Source organism: Bubalus bubalis, chromosome 3 (assembly GCF_019923935.1).
Source record: "Bubalus bubalis isolate 160015118507 breed Murrah chromosome 3, NDDB_SH_1, whole genome shotgun sequence".
NCBI classification, from domain to species: domain Eukaryota; kingdom Metazoa; phylum Chordata; class Mammalia; order Artiodactyla; family Bovidae; genus Bubalus; species Bubalus bubalis.
Genome location: NC_059159.1, coordinates 48850530 through 48867851, shown reverse-complemented (window position 1 = coordinate 48867851; position 17322 = coordinate 48850530). Strand labels below are relative to the sequence as shown.

Sequence of the window (17322 nt, the reverse complement as noted above, 5' to 3'; positions counted from 1 at the left end):
TATATTTAACCATTCTGTTACTTAGCCCCCTCAGGTTGTTCTAACTTTATTCTAAATTTAGCTGAGACTTGAAGGATGATTAATCAGGAAAAGAGTGTGAGAGTGGGGTCATTCAGGAAAAGAACAAGAGACTTGTACTTCTTAAAATATATAAAATAGATTACTTGAAATATTTCAGTTATAATGATAATAGTAATGAACACATAGCACTTACCATAAGCCAGTGATGTTCCAAGCCTTTATACATACTAATATATTTCACTAGTAAATCCTAAAAGAAATCAGTCCTGAATATTCATTGGTAGGACTGATATGAGAGCTGTAACTCCAATACTTTGGCCACCTGATCTGAAGAACTGACTCATTGGAAAAGACCCTGATTCTGGGAAAGATTGAAGGCAGGAGGAGAAGGGGACGACAGAGGATGGGATGGTTGAATGGCATCACTGACTCAATGGACATGAGTTTGAGCAAGGTCTGGGAGTTGGTGATGGACAGGGAAGCCTGGAGTGCTGCAGTGCATGGGGTCACAAAGAGTCAGGCATGACTGAGCAACTGAACTGAATGTATTTCATTCTCACAGCAGTCCTCTGAAGTAGGTACTGTTATTATCCCCTTTCACACATGAGAAAACTGAAGCACAGAGAGGTAAGTAACCCACGGAAGAACACACAGCTCACACAAGATAAATTTGGAAATGACACCGAGGAAGTATGCCTCCAGAGCATAAATAAATCAGAAAACGAGTGCTTATTATAAACTTGTGTCAAAAGCTTAACTGCTGGAGTTGTGTTATTATGATGTAAAATGTCTTTCAGTTTTGCATTTTGCATGTCTTTAAACAGTGCGAGTCATGGATTTCTCTCTTTTCCATAGAAAATTAAGGGAGTTAAATAGTGGTTTCCTTTATTTGTTCTAAATACTAAGCTCTTCAGCTGTCATGGGATATAATCGAACATATAGTATTTCACTCTGCCCTGTGATCTACAAGAAGGGGAAATTGTGCTTTACCAAGTGACATTTCATTCATAAAAAGCAGAGCAGAGACCTGCACTTTTAAGGAATCGCAGGCAGTTCAGAGAACTGAGTCTTTGTTTCCAGGAAGTCTGAAGGTGGCAAGAGTCAGGTCAAAGAGGGGAAGCTTCCATTTCATACTGGAAACAGTGTAGACTCTTTGAAGGGTTTTCAACAGAGACAGAGACTGACTTGAACAAAATCACTTTAAATGCCTTGTGTTGGACAGATTGAACAGAGGCAAAAACTGGGGGGAAAAAAACAATTGACAGGACACTCTTACAGCTGTCATGGCAAGACGTGATGAGGGCCTGCCTAACGCAGAGGCAATGGGAAAGGTGAGACGTAGATACACTCAGTTTCAAGTATACAGCAGAGTCTGTGGCTGAATGGATGGAGGAGATGAGGAGAAGGGAGGAGTCAAGGGTGACTTCCAGGTTTCTGGTTTGGAAGCTTGGTAAGAGGGCATGCTTTTTACTAAGTTACAGAGGGAGGAGCAGGCAGACAGGTGGAAGGATCTAATCCAGTACCAAGATGTGTACCCCGCTTTCTATGCACGTGCACATACACACACACACACACACACACACACACACACACACACACGATGGCCAGAGGAAAATGACAAGAAGAACTCAAGATAGGATAGGGTCTGGCTGCAGAAAGAAGGGACTGCATCGATAAGATACTGTCTCTCTAGGATGCTAGAAAGGGGCCCTCAGGATACTGTCTCTGCCCACGTGAAAGGCAGGGCCAAGCCTGCTGCAACCTGACTGTATGGACCACAGCTGAAAAAGGCAGACCAAGGCTGGGCAAAACACGGGTGTCATTATCAGTGAGCCCCTCCATGGAGCCACTGCCGAGGGAGGGAAAGAGCTGAGATTGATATCTGGGGATGTAGAGCTGTGGGGCTGGAAACCAGAAGGAAACCAATCCGTCGGGGCCAGGGCACAGGAAACACTGAGGAGGTGAGCAGAGAAGGATGAGGCCGAGGTGTTGCAGAACCTGGATTATTCAGCCAGAATTCCCTGTACTCTTGGCTGGGGATGTTCTGCTGGACCAGAGTGGGGCCTCAAAGAGGCTGGAATGAGCTAGAAACCTCACACTCAAATCGAACCCCTCCATGCTGAAAGATCCACCAGTTTGATTGTTGGCTACTTTCTGACTTCACCACCTATGAGATCTTGGGTAGCCCCCCAAAATCAAGACCTTGACACCATGGCCTTTCTGAGCCTTTATATAATATCAGTATTTCAATTCCATAGTGAGACTTTGGGCATAATGCATGCTGTCAGTCAAATCAATGAATCATTTGTTCACCAAATACGTATTAAGGCATTGTGGTTATTGCTGGAGGTGTGCTGTTAAATAATGCAGATACTGAAATGTAAGGGCTTACTGGTGGCTCATTGGTAAAGAACCTGCCTGCCAGTGCAGAAGACGTGTGTTTGATCCCTAGGAGAGGAAGATCCCCTAGAGAAGGAAATGGCAACTCACTCCAGTATTCTTGCCTGGAAAACCCAATGGACAGCAGAGCCTGGAGGGCTACAGTCCATGGGGTTGCAAAAGAGTTGGACATGACTTAGCAACTAAACAATAAAAACAGCTGAAATATAAAGCTGACTAATGCTAACTCTGTGATCCTGGACAAGTCATTTCACCTGGGAACATCAATTTACCAATTAGGAAATTTCTGAGACCCTTCCAGCTCAATCTTCCTACAGCTTCCTTACATTATTCATTCAATATGTACACATGAAGCACATACTTTGTATACAAGTATACTTTTTTCTGATTCAAATAAAAACATATATGACCAAGAACTATGGTTTTAGGATTGGTATGAAAAATCTTACAAACATATAATCACTAAGATAGAATTTTATATTCAATAAATCACCTTTGAACTGAACTGAACTGAATTAAAAAGAACAAAATTATAAGAATTAGAGGTTATGTTAGAAAATTAACCATTTTATAATCACCATGTGCTAGAATTTTATTTAAATCCACAAAGACATGGCATGAATTTGGTTTAAAATCAACAGGACATGCAACAGGTGCATGAAAAGATTCTCAACATCACTTATCTTTAGAGAAATGCAAATCAAAACCACAATGAGGTATCACCTCACACTGATCAGAATGGTCGTAATTAAAATGTCTACAAATAATAAATGCTGGAGGGAGTATGGAGAAAAGGGAACCCTCCTATACTGCTGGTGGATATAAATTGGTGCACCACTATGGAAAACAATATGGAGTTTCCTTAGATAATGAAAAATAGAGTTACCGCATGATCCAGCCATCCCGTTCCTGGACATACATCAGGAAAAGATGAAAACTCTAATTTGAAAAGATATGTGAACCCCAGTGTTTAAGCAGCACTATTTATAACAACCAGGACAGGAGAGCAACCTAAATGTTCATTGACAGATGAATGGATAAAGAAATAAGGCTATTTGCAGAAACATGGATGGACCTAGAGACTGTCACAATAAGTCAAGTAAGGCAGAGAAAGACAAATATCATATGATATTACATACATGTGGAATCTAAATATGGTACAACTGAACTTGTTTATAAAACAGAAACAGACTCACAGACATAGAAAACAAATTTATGATTACCAAAGGGAACAGGAAGAGGGACAAATTAAGAGTTTGGGATTAGCAGAAACAAACTACTCTATATAAAATAGATAAACAACAAGACCTACTTATAGCACAGGAAATTATATGCAATATCTTGGAGTGAACCTTAATGGAAAAGAATATGAAAGAATATAAATAACTGAATCTCTTTGCTGTACATCAGAAATGAATGCAACATTGTAAATCAACTATACTTCAGTAAAAAAATGTTTTAAATTTTAAATTTCTCCAAAGAAGACATACAGATGGCTAACAAACACATGAAAAGATGCTCAACATCACTCATTATCAGAGAAATGCAAATCAAAACCACAATGAGGTACCATTTCACGCCAGTCAGAATGGCTGCGATCCAAAAGTCTACAAGCAATAAATGCTGGAGAGGGTGTGGAGAAAAGGGAACCCTCTTACACTGTTGGTGGGAATGCAAACTAGTACAGCCACTACGGAGAACAGTGTGGAGATTCCTTAAAAAACTGGAAATAGAACTGCCTTATGATCCAGCAATCCCACTGCTGGGCATATACACCGAAGAAACCAGAATTGAAAGAGACACGTGTACCCCAGCGTTCTTCGCAGCACTGTTTATAATAGCCAGGACATGGAAGCAACCTAGATGTCCATCAGCAGACGAAAGGATAAGAAAGCTGTGGTACATATACAGAATGGAGTATTACTCAGCCATTAAAAAGAATACATTTGAATCGGTTCTAAGGAGGTGGATGAAACTGGAGCCTATTATACAGAGTGAAGTAAGCCAGAAAGAAAAACACCAATACAGTATACTAACGCATATATATGGAATTTAGAAAGATGGTAACGATAACCCTGTATGCGAGACAGCAAAAGAGATACAGATGTATAGAACAGTCTTTTGGACTCTGTGGGAGAGGGCGAGGGTGGGATGATATGGGAGAATAGCATTGAAACATGTAAATTAACACATGTGAAATGAATCGCCAGTCCAGGTTCGATGCATGAGACAGGGTGCTTGGGGCTGGTGCACTGGGATGACCCAGCAGGATGAGATGGGGAGGGAGGTGGGAGGGAGGTTCAGGATGGGGAACACATGTACACCCATGGCAGATTCATGTCAATGTATGGCAAAAACCAATACAATATTGTAAAGTAAAAAAAAAAAAATGATAATAATAAAAATTTTTTAAAAATAAATAAAAATAAATTTGCTTTAAAATAAAAAATAAGTAAAATCAACAGAACATCTTCTAAGTTTGTGAAGAGACAGCTACCTAGGTAACTAATTATTGCCCAACGTGGAAAGTACAGTAATGGTAGAGGTAGATAATAAGGTCCATTATCAGTGATGTGATTGATTCAGCAGTTTCCATTTCCTCCTTCTCACCCTCAACTCAAATTTGTCCACTTGCAGAAACTGAATCACGAGTGTGAAGGGGGTTCCCTGAAGAGTAAAGAAGGGAACGCAATTCGAGCAATCAATTGAGGACTGGGGCAGAGCAGGGTGGGTGTGAGGAGGAGGCATTGTCTATGACTAGGTTTCCAATGAAGCAGGTGATAGACTCCATTTGTTTTTAATTGACAGTAACAAAGAAAGACAGCTGGATGCTACAGCCCCAGTGAAATCTGCTATTGCCCCAAATCTTGCCTTTGCTTCACCTCCCTCAGGACCAGCATCAGGAATCATAGAGATGGATGGAAACACGGCTCATGTGTTTTAAGAGAAATAACTGTACAGACAAAGGAAGGACAGAATTCCTAAGGTGTGGTCTCACTTGGCTTATGTCTTATTTCCTCCATTATTCTAGCTCCTTTGGGAGAATTCAAAGCCCTCTTGGAATGGCCCAAATTTAACTTCTTCACTCTTATTTGCTCCTCCATCCTGCAGCTGAATCAGAACAACTCACTTCTCTCTCTGACCCAGCAATTTCACACCTGTGACTCTGCATCAGCTGGTCAGGTCATCTATTGCCACACTGTTTATATATGTTCAAATCCTGTGTCACTTTCAAGACCCAATTGTTCTATCCCTTCTGTGACACCTTTCCCTATCCTCTTAAGGAAGCCTATGACTCCCTCCTCCTCTTGTTCTGAGCTTTCTTCTATTTATCTCCTAAGAATTTTAGTGCTTTCTGCTAAGTGCTATGGTTGCCTGTTTATACTCTACCTGCTCCTATTGGACTGGGGGCATCTAGAGGATAAAGATTGTTAGAAAATATAAACCATAATTTAAAAGAACATATATATATATAGTATATATGCTATATATGCACATATATATTTGTATATATAGTCAGCAAAAACAAGATCAGGAGCTGACTATTGCTCAGATCATGAACTTGTTATTGCAAAATTCAGACTTAAATTCAAGAAAGTAGGGAAAACCACTAGGCCATTCAGGTATGACCTAAATCAAATTCCTTATGATTTTACAGTGGAAGTAACAAATAGATTCAAGGGATTAGATTTGATAGAGTGCCTGAAGAGCTATGGATGGGGGTTCATAACATTCTATAGGAGTTGGTGATCAAAAACATCACCAAGAAAAAGAAATGCAAAAAGGCAAAATGGTGGTCAGAGGAGGCCTTAAAAATAGTTGAGAAAAGAAGAAAAGTGAAAGGCAAAGGAGAAAAGAAAAGATACACCCAATCTGAATGGAGAGTTACAAAGAATAGCAAGGAGAGATAAGAAAGCCTTACTCAGTGATCAGTGCAAAGAAATAGAGGAGAGCAATAGAATGGGAAAAACTAGAAATCTCTTCAGGAAAATTAGAGATACCAAGGGAATATTTCATGCAAAGATGGGCACTATATAGGACAGAAATGGCATGGACTTAACAGAAGCAGAAGATATTAAGAAGAGGTGGCAAGAAAACACAGAAGAACTGTACAAAAAAGATCTTCATGACCCAGATAACCACGATGGTGTGATCATTCACCTAGAGCCAGCTGTCCTGGAATGTGAAGTCAAGTGGGCCTTAGGAAGTATCACTATGAATAAAGCTAGTGGAGGTGATGGAATTCCAGCTGAGCTGTTTCAAATCCCAAAAGATAATGCTGTTAAAGTGCCACACTCAATATGTTGGCAAATTTGGAAACCTCAGCAGTGGACACAGGACTGGAAAAAGTCAGTTTTCACTCCAATCCCAAAGAAAGGCAACACCAAAGAATGTTCAAATTATTTCACAATTGCACACATCTCACACACTAGTAAAGTAATGCTTAAAGTCCTCCAAGCTAAGCTTCAACAGTACATGAACCAAGAACTTCCAGATGTTCAAGCTGGATTTAGAAAAGGCAGAGGAACCAGAGATCAAATTGCCAACATCTGTTGGATCATAGAAAAAGCAAGAGAATTCCAGAAAAACTACTTCTGCTTCATTGACTATGCTAAAGCCTTTGACTGTGTGGATCACAGCGAACTGGAAAATTCTTAAATAGATGGGAATAGCAGACCACCTTACTGGCCTCCTGAGAAACCTGTATGCAGGTCAAGAAGCAACAGTTAGAACAAGACATGGAACAATGGGCTGGTTCCAAATTGAGAAAGGAGTATGTCAAGTCTATATATTGTCACCCTGCTTATTTAACTTAGAAGCAAAGCACATCATGCGAAATGCTGGGCTGGATGAAGCACAAGCTGGAATCAAGATTGCTGGGAGAAATATCAATAACCTCAGACATGCAGATGACATCACCTTTATGGCAGAAAGTAAAGAAGAACTAAAGAGCCCCTTAATGAAAGTGGAAGAGGAGAGTAAAAAATCTGGCTTAAAACTCAGCATTCAAAAAACTAACATCATGGCATCCAGTCCCATCACTTCATGACAAATAGATGGGGAAACATTGGAAATAGTGACAGACTTTATTTGGGGGGCTCTAAAATCACTTCAGATGGTGACTACAGCTATGAAATTAAAAGATGCTTGCTCCTTGGAAGAAAAGCTATCATAAACTTAGATAGCATATTAAAAAGCAGAAACATTACTTTGCTGACAAAGGTCTGTATAGTCAAAGCTACTTTTTTCCAGTAGTCATATATGGATGTGAGAGTTGGACCATAAATAAGGCTGAGCACTGAAGAATTGATGCTTTTCAACTGTGGTGTTGGAGAAGACTTTTGAGAGTCCCTTGGACAGCAAGGAGATCAAACTAGTCAATTCTAAAGGAAATCAATCCTGAATATTCATTGGAGGGACTGATGCTGAGGCTGAAGCTCCAATAGTTTGGCTACCTGATGTGAAGAACTGACTCATTGGAAAAGACCCTGATGCTGGGAATGATTGAAGGCAGGAGAAGGGGATGACAGGGGACAAGATGGTTGGATGGCATCACCAACTCAATGGACACGAGTCTGAGCAAGTTCTGGGAGATGGTGAAGGACAGGGAAGACTATCATGCTACAGTCTATGGGGTTGCAAAGAGTTGGAGATAATAACTGAGTGACTAAACAACAACGATATACATGTCTGTATCAGTGGGGCTTACCAGGTGGCTCAGTGGTAAAGAATCTACCTACCAAGCAGGAGATGTGGGTCTGATCCTTGGGTTGGAAAGATCCCCTGGAAAAGAAAATAGCAACCCACTCCAGTATTCTTGCCTGGGAATTTCCATGGACAGATGAGCCTGGCGGGCTTACAGTCTGTGAGATCACAAAAGAGTGGAACAGAACTTAGCAGCTAAAGAACAGCATATGTATAACCGAGTCACTTTGCCATACAGCAGAAATTAACACAACATTGTAAAGCAATTATATCAGTAACGTTTTTCAAAAGATCATTGGAAAGAACTAAATCTATTTCTCAATGTAAAAATGTGATTTATACAGTAAGTACCCACTAGTTATCCATTTTATGTGTATGCGTGTGTGCTCAGCTGTTTCAGTCATCTCTGCTCCAGGGGAATCTTCCCGACCCACGAATTGAACCTGCGTCTCCTGCATCTCCTGTGTTGCAGACAGATTCTTTACCATCTGAACCACCAGAGGTGGCCTATGCCCACTGATAATAAGAAAATAATTAAGGATAGAAAAAATATATATGTCTGGCTGAGAAAGTAGGCCCTTTCACACCACTGAATTTATGAGTTGAAAAGAATAGGAAAGGAAAACTGCCCTGAATTGGGCGTTACTTATGTTCCTCAAGTAATGCCAAATTCAGACTTATGTTCCTGAAGGGCTTCCCAAGTGATGCTAATAGTAAGGAACCCCCTTCAAAGAGACGGACAAGACTGAAGCGACTTAGCATGAGCACCATGTTCCTCAAAATAATTCAGAGAAATGGAAATCAAGACTTCATTTCAGCAAAGGTATTCGAAAGAAACCTTAGTGTATTTATCCAAAAATTCTTTCAAGTTGAACCACTGACAACAACCTACTTTCCAACTGGTTGTACTGTACGTGCTTTAAGACAGACTGTGTCTATAAATTTGTGGGCTGGCCAGGAAGGTAATACCTTTTCACTACAAAAAAAAATGAGAAAATTCCAGAAAAAGAGGAAGACAAAATTAATCATCCATTCATCTGTCACACAACTATAAGTACTGTTGATGCTTTTATTTCTAATGCTTTTTATTTTTTCCATGCCTAGATCATATATATGTGTGTATTCACACACACACATATTTGGTTATGCTATTTACCATATATGTGTATGTACTCATATATAGTGAACAGTGAAGTCGCTCAGTCATGTCCGACTCTTTGCGACCCCATGGACTGTAGCCTACCAGGCTCCTCTGTCCATGGGATTTTCCAGGCAATAGTCCTGGAGTGGATTGCCATTTCCTTCTCAAGGGGATCTTCCCAACCCAGGGATCGAACCCAGGTCTCCGCATTGTAGACAGACGCTTTACCGTCTGAGCCACCAGGGAAGTAATTCTGTATACAATTAGTACATTTAGTACTAATGTACAATTAGTATATTAATACAATTAATGTGTATTACAATTAATATGTATAATACACATATATTAATACCATGTATGTGTATGTACACATATATATTTGTATGATTCTGTATATGATTAGTACATTTAGAACTAATGTACAATTAGTACATTTAATACAATTAGTACATTTTTTATCTTACTTTTTGACAACTGAGGTTTTGATTATATTTTTGCTACTTCATTTAGTTTAATGGTTTAATAAGAAACATTCCAGTGGATATAGCCTAACTTACTTTATCATCCCCTGATAGAGAAAAATTTATATTTCCTTATTTCAAGTTGTGATGCTGGGGTCAGCACCTTCCTCTCTGAAGACACCTCCGTATTTGGGCTTGTTTCTTCAGAACTCTTTCTTAGAAATGTGATCTCTAGATTAGTGGGCATAAATATTTTTAGGCTCATGACATATTAACAACACCCACATCTAATTTCTCTTTATGATTTTCAGCTAGCATTTAACCCAGTGGCCCTGGTCACTCAGTGACTGTTGGATGAATGGACAAATGACATAAACATGACCTCAGGCTTCCTGGTCCTCTGGCGGGAATTCCTTAATTCAGTTCCTTCCATCCAAAGGAGGTTTGGGCCACCGTCCCGGGCAACATCGCACCTGCCCTATTCGTGTGGTTAGAGCAACTGAAGAAGCACAGCACTCTCAGTTCTGTGGAAAGGTCTGGGGTGGAGAATGCATTAGAGGCAGGGACCAGACAGGAATAGCCCTGGGTGGACATATACCCCTCTCCGGATGCTCACAGGGGAAACCATTTCCTCACATGAAACCAGAACAAGTCATGTGTAGCGGGCTGACACTTATAGCGGAGAGAAGCTATTCTTGGATATCCTGAAGCCCTGTGGTTGTCGGGCACCCTGAGTTGTGCAACACTCCGCGTGAAAGCACTGCTATGCTTAAAATTTTCCCTCCTCACCCCCAGATTCCACTTCCCCATCTGCCAGGGCTGCCTTTATAAAAAGCCAGGGAGATGGTCTTCAAGGCAGAAGGACAGAGGCAGCAGCAAGCACTGAGTCCCACCTCGGCTCCACTGAAGCTCAAGCCCACACTCCGTCTCGCAGCATCATGAAGGCGCCCGTGGCTGCTCTCGCCGTTCTCCTCTGTGCCATGGCCCTCTGCAGCCAGGTCTTCTCGGCACCATGTGAGTCTGGGTAGTAGCTGAGGGGGTCCCCACGCCAATCTTGTGGCCTTGAGAGCCCCCAAGAGAAAACAGAGAACCTCTTTAAGGGTTGCAAAACATCTTGGCTGTTCTCTTCAAGATCTTTTATCTTTTTAAAGGGAACCTCAGATCTAGAGCCAGGGTGAGGGAGTTATAGTCCCATTTTACGGATGGCAAAACTGAGACCTAAACAAATGAGTTTGTAAAAGGCAGAGTCCAAATCTGGTTACTGCCCAGTGGTGTTAGTTTTCCACTAACCCTTCCTAGGTCTCTGCAAGAATTTGTCCTTTGGATGTCTTATGAGAGACAGCCAAGCTTTTTTCTTTTGCTGGGATGTGACTTCTTATTTAGTCATTAAGTGGTGTCTGATTTTTTTGTGACTCTGTAGACTGTAGCCCACCAGGCTCCTCTGTCCTGGCATTTCCCAGGCAAAAAATACCAGAGTGGGGTGCCATTTCCTTTTCCAGAGGATGTTCCCAACCCAGGGATTGAACTCGCATCTCTTGTGTTTCCTACATTGGCAGGCGTGTTCTTTACCACTGAGCCAAAGGCTAATGATTTCCTGACCCAGACACAAATTCCTGAAGGGAGATGTGATAAGAGAGAGCCCACAGTGAAGAGTCAAAAAGGAAGAAATGTTCAGACAGAAATAAAGGACAGAGACAGGGAAATTTCTAGGCAAAAATCCCCAGCACCTCCCAATGACTGGTCTCCCAGTCTGCACCCTGAGTGGGGCTGTTTCTCTTCCTGTGAGTCTTCCTCACTCTCTCACAGATCACGGGTCTTGCCTTTTTATCTGAACTATGACTCAGGCTCAATCTGTCCCTTCCTCCACAGTTGGCGCTGACACCCCAACGGCCTGCTGCTTCTCCTATGTCGCCCGGCAGCTTTCTCGCAAAATCGTAGCTGACTATTTTGAGACCAGCAGCCAGTGCTCCAAGCCTGGCGTCATGTAAGTGCCAGTCTTCCTGCCCACCTCTGGGGAGATGGGGGATTTGGGGGTGGGGAGTGGGGGTGGGGGTCAGCACCCAAAGGCACAGACAGGCCAAGGGAGCCATAGTGGGAGGCCCAGCCCTCCAGGGCTTATCAAATATATAGAACCTGCGTCTCTGAGGAGTGACCTGACCTAGGCAGGCTTACAGAGTCTGGGAGGGCTGAGCTGCTCAGGACAGAGAGTTGAGGGTGGGCGGGCCCCCAGGATCGCCCCCCACTACTGCATTCCACAGTGTGTAATCCTTCCACTCCTCTCCACAGCTTCCAGACCAAAAGAGGCCGGCAGGTCTGTGCCAACCCCACTGAGGACTGGGTCCAGGAATACGTCACCGACCTGGAGCTGAACCCCTGAGTGGCCTGGAAGCTTTGAGGAACGCAGTGACCTCAGGAGCCTGACTGAGCAGCGGGGGTCTGAGCCTTGGGAGCACCCCTGTCGCCTCCATAGCTACCTCTCCTGTGCGCTGGTTGTTGTCAAACAGCCACACTCTGGGACTCGTCCCTAACTGAAATTGCAACTTATTTATATATACTATTTAATATTTGTAATTTAATTTCAATGCCCCATCGGGGTCTGGGACTGTTTTCTCCAAGAGGTCCCGAGATACCTTTTCACCAGCCTTCCCGCCCCCCCTTCACTTGCACTGTGCAGACAGTTGAGCGGCTCTCGCCAGCTTGTTATAGGCGGAGATGGTGCCAATGCTGCCAGACCGACGTTGTGCACTGGATGTTTCTGTTCAGTGTTGTGTTCAGCCCAGTGAAATAATAAAGATGCTCCTTTGGAAAGTAAACTAGCTTCCAGTTTGGTTTTGTTTATCTGGCAAATCAGAATCATTGGTTGACTTTCTCTGAAAGACAAACATCATATGATATCATTTATATACGGAATCTAAAAAATATGGTACACATGAACCTACTTACAAAACATGAACTGAGTCACAGATACAGAAAACAAACATGATTACCAAGGGGAAAAGGAGTAGGGAAGAAATTGGGAGATTGGTATTGATAAATACATACGGCTGCCGCTGCTGCTGCTAAGTTGCTTCAGTTGTGTCCGACTCTGTGCGATCCCATAGATGGCAGCCCATCAGGCTCCGCCGACCCTGTGATTCTCTCGGCAAGAGTACTGAAGTGGGTTGCCATTGCCTTCTCTGAAATACATACTACTATATATAAAAGATAACTAGTAAGATCCTACTGTATAGCATAGAGAACTTTTACTTTGTGCTCTGTAATGACCTGTATCTGGCTCTTTGCGACTCTATGGACCCATCAGGGTCCTCTGTACATAGGATTTTCCAGGCAAGAATACTGGAATAGGTTGCTGTGCCCTCCTCCAGGGGAATCTTCCTGACACAGGGATCGAACCCGCATCTTCTGTGACTCCTGCATTGCAGGCAGATTCTTTATGGCTAGCACCCCTTGGGAAGCCTGGATATGTGTATATGTGTGGCTAATTCACTTTGCTGTACAGCAGAAACTAACACAGCATGGTAAATCAACTATACAACTATACAAGATCACACAGCAAGTGAACAGCACCATTGAGTTCTGAAGCTAGATTCTGACGTAATGAGAGACTTTGCTTTTCATCACCAACCAGGTTATTTCCCCAAATGCAATTCACCTGTATTCAAATCGCAATACTCCAATTAAAAATAAGGTTTAAAAAAAGAATCACTGGTTGAAAGACATAGTAAGTTAAAGAATAGGAAGATGGGAAATGGAGGGAATTGAGAAAGATGAAGAGGGGGCTACGTGCCATACAGCTACTCCGTTTGACAGTTGTGATTGAACAATGGTGACTGCCATATCGATAAAGGAAGGATGCTGCAACCATCAAGCCATCACTTTACAGCTGCCCTGACAGTGAGCTGAGGGAACTCAGGATAGAAACAGGAAGCCAAGCATCTAGCCGTCAACCGCTAGTCACCCCAACAGTTCACCTTGAAGACTATCAACAGCAGAGGTGTACATCACAGGAATGACTTCAGTGAGCCCACCCTCTTGCCTCTCCCCATACCTACAAACGGCCTAAATTCCTTAACTTGAGATATCTGGTTTTCTTTAATTAGCAGGAATCTTTGGATGTCCCGGCTACCTGGTCTTCGTTGCAAAAACTCCTTTATGTATATCCTGGCTCCTCACCTTACCTCTACAGAGCAGTCTCTCCAAGTTATCTGAGATACTGCGTCCTGGGCTTAAGTGCTCAGTTTTGTCCACCAATAAATCTTAACTCTCAACTTTTAGATTGTGCATTTTTTTTTTCAGTTAACACACTGGAATGTGTGTCTCACATTTCCAGAACACTGAAATTGTGAGTATTTTATGTATCAAATCATAATGGATGCCATTAAGAAGAGTATCTGTAGTACATATTTACAATAAATCAAACTTTCTTAATAACAACAGCTAACATGAGATTTACTCCAGGCTGAGGGCTTTTTCTGCTGTGTTCATTTGATCCTCACAGTGAAATAATATAGTCTAAGTGCTATTAAATTATCATTTGACGGAACAGTAAACTGAGGCTGTGGGGTCAGAGAGGTTAAGCAACTTGGACAAGATCACATAGCAAGTGAACAGCACCATTGAGTTCTGAAGCTAGATTCTGACGTAACGAGAGACTTTGCTCTTCATCACCAGCCAGGTTATTTCCCCAAATGCAATTCACCTGTATTCAAATCGCAAGCAATGATTGTTTAAGCACCTTACATCAGAATTTTCCAGGTATGTCCCTGAGAATTGATATGTCTACCAAGCTTATCAACCATTCCACATGAATGTTAACAGCTGAGAACCACTGAAATAGTCACTAGAATTCACCTCTCTTTTCCAAATGTGCTGTATATCTGCATAAGGTAACAGATATAGTGTACATTCTTTTCCTAGGATCCATGCTCCACAAAATAAATGACTAATGTTAGAGAAGGAAAAGACAACCAGCCTACATGTGGAACAGGATTCTGTTTATAGGTTTACTGTGAAAGCTCGGTTATTTAATAGATTGCCTGTTTTATAGTTAAAGTCCTGTTTGTAGAAGAAAGAGAAATTCAGAAGACTTTTATAAAAATCAAACAGATATTAACTTTTATGAACCACAATTATGTCATTTTGTTGAAAATAATCTAATTTTCATACCCAAATTAGTTTAGATTTGTAGTGATCAAACTCTTTAGAGTACAATTCAACATTCAGTTCAGTTCAGTCTCTCAGTCGTGTCTGACTCTTTGCAACCCCAGGAACTGCAGCACGCCAGGCCTCCCTGTCCATCACCAACTCCCGGAGTTCACCCAGACTCACGTCCATCGAGTCGGTGATGCCATCCAGCCATCTCATTCTCTGTCGTCCCCTTCTCCTCCTGCCCCCAATCCCTCCCAGAATCAGAGTCTTTTCCAGTGAGTCAACTCTTCGCATGAGGTGGCCGAAGTACTGGAGTTTCAGCTTCAGCATCATTCCCTCCAAAGAAATCCCAGGGCTGATCTCCTTCAGAATGGACTGGTTGGATCTCCTTGCAGGCCAAGGGACTCTCAAGAGTCTTCTCCAACACCACAGTTCAAAAGTATCAATTCTTCGGCACTCAGCTTTCTTCACAGTCCAACTCTCACATCCATACATGACCACTGGAAAAACCATAGCCTTGACTAGACGGACCTTTGTTGGCAAAGTAATGTCTCTGCTTTTCAATATGCAAACATTAAGATGCCTATCCTATTAGACCAAAATATTGTTTGCGCTGATTCCATTTCTAAGAATCTGTTTTGAAGCAACACAACCAGAGGTCAGGAATATACAGACACAACGATATTCTTTGCAGCATGGTTTACAAACATCAAACAAATGGAAACAAGCACTTAAACAATCAGAAGATAAAATCAGTAGAGAAATGAGGTGTCCACCAATGCAATATTCAGTGGTTGGTAAAAAAGATAACACACATCTATATCTGTGGAAATTGTCCATAATATTAGGTGCAAAAGATATCTGTTTACCTCTAGTAAATGCAAGGATACTCTACACATATTCTACAGAATATACATATACAGCAATATTATTTTTACTTTCAACAACTATAAACACATATTTGCAAAGGCATATTTGGAAAGATACATATCAAATAGCTAACTATGGTGGTTTCTTAGAGGAAATGGAATTTTTATTCTTTTTTCTTTAAAGGAATAGAGACTATTTTCTGTACTTGTTTAATGTAGAAATTTTTATTTTAAAGTTTTTATTTCATTTGTTACAAATTGCTTCTGTTTTATGTTTTGGTTTTATGGCTATGAGACATGGGGGATCTCAACTTCCTGACCAGGGATCGAATGAACCCACACCCCTGTACTAAAGGCAAAGGCTTAACCACTGGACCACAAGTCTGTCATTTTAAATTTGGTTTACTTTTTGATAAACATGTATTGCTCACCTTTCCAGTCTCATCTTTGATCATCAGCTACCCTTTGATGGGTGATAGTCCATCTATCAAAACTACTTTCTGGCTGGGCTCTAAGTTGGCATGAAGAAAATAGAGCTCAGCTGAGCTCACAGTCTTGATGTCATAATGTTTTTTTTTTTAATTAATTAATGTATTTATTTTTTTTTAATATAAATTTATTTATTTTAATGGGAGGTTAATTACTTTACAATATTGTATTGGTTTTGCCATACATCAACATGAATCCGCCACGGGTGTACACGTGTTCCCCATCCTCACCCCCCCTCCCACCTCCCTCCCCATACCATCCCTCTGGGTCGTCCAGTGCACCAGCCCCAAGCATCCAGTATCATGCCTCAAACCTGGACTGGCAATTTGTTTCTTATATGATATTATACATGTTTCAATGCCATTCTCCCAAATCATCCCACCCTCTCCCTCTCCCACAGAGTCCAAAAGACTGTTCTATACATCTGTGTCTCTTTTGCTATCTCACATACAGGGTTATTGTTACCATCTTTCTAAATTCCATATATATGCGTTAGTATACTGTATTGGTGTTTTTCTTTCTGGCTTACTTCACTCTGTATAATAGGCTCCAGTTTCATCCACCTCATTAGAACTGATTCAAATGTATTCTTTTTAATGGCTGAGTAATAACTCCATTGTAGATATGTACCACAGCTTTCTTATCCATTCATCTGCTGATGGACATTGAGATTGCTTCCATGTCCTGGCTATTATAAACAGTGCTGCAATGAACATTGGGGTACACATGTCTCTTCAATTAATGTATTTAAATAAATTTATTTGGGTTGAATAGATTTATTTGGGTTGCACTGGGTCTTCATTGCTGCCCGCCGGCTTTTCCCTAGTTGCAGTAAGTGGGAGTACTCTTCGTTGCCATGCATAGGCTTCTCACAGCAGTTGCAGAGCACAAGCTCTAGGCACACAGGCTTCAGGAGTTGTGGCCCATGGGCTCAGTTGCTCTGTGGCGTGTGAAATCTTCCTGGACCAGGGATCAAACCTATGTCCCTTATTTTGACAGGTGGATTCTTATCCACTGTATCACCAGGGAAGTCCTCATAATGGCTTTCATCAAATGAGAACAAAGCAAGAAACAAGTCCTTTCACCC

The 17322-nt window shown here is 41.6% G+C and overlaps 1 protein-coding gene across 1 annotated transcript; it reads left to right on the top strand.

The window, feature by feature from the left end:
- Positions 1 to 10667: 10667 nt before the first annotated feature.
- CCL3 (C-C motif chemokine ligand 3) lies at positions 10668 to 12106 on the top strand. The gene is given in 3 exon segments (NM_001290965.1): positions 10668 to 10743; positions 11599 to 11713; positions 12016 to 12106. Coding segments are annotated over 3 exon segments (282 nt in total).
- Positions 12107 to 17322: the final 5216 nt, after the last annotated feature.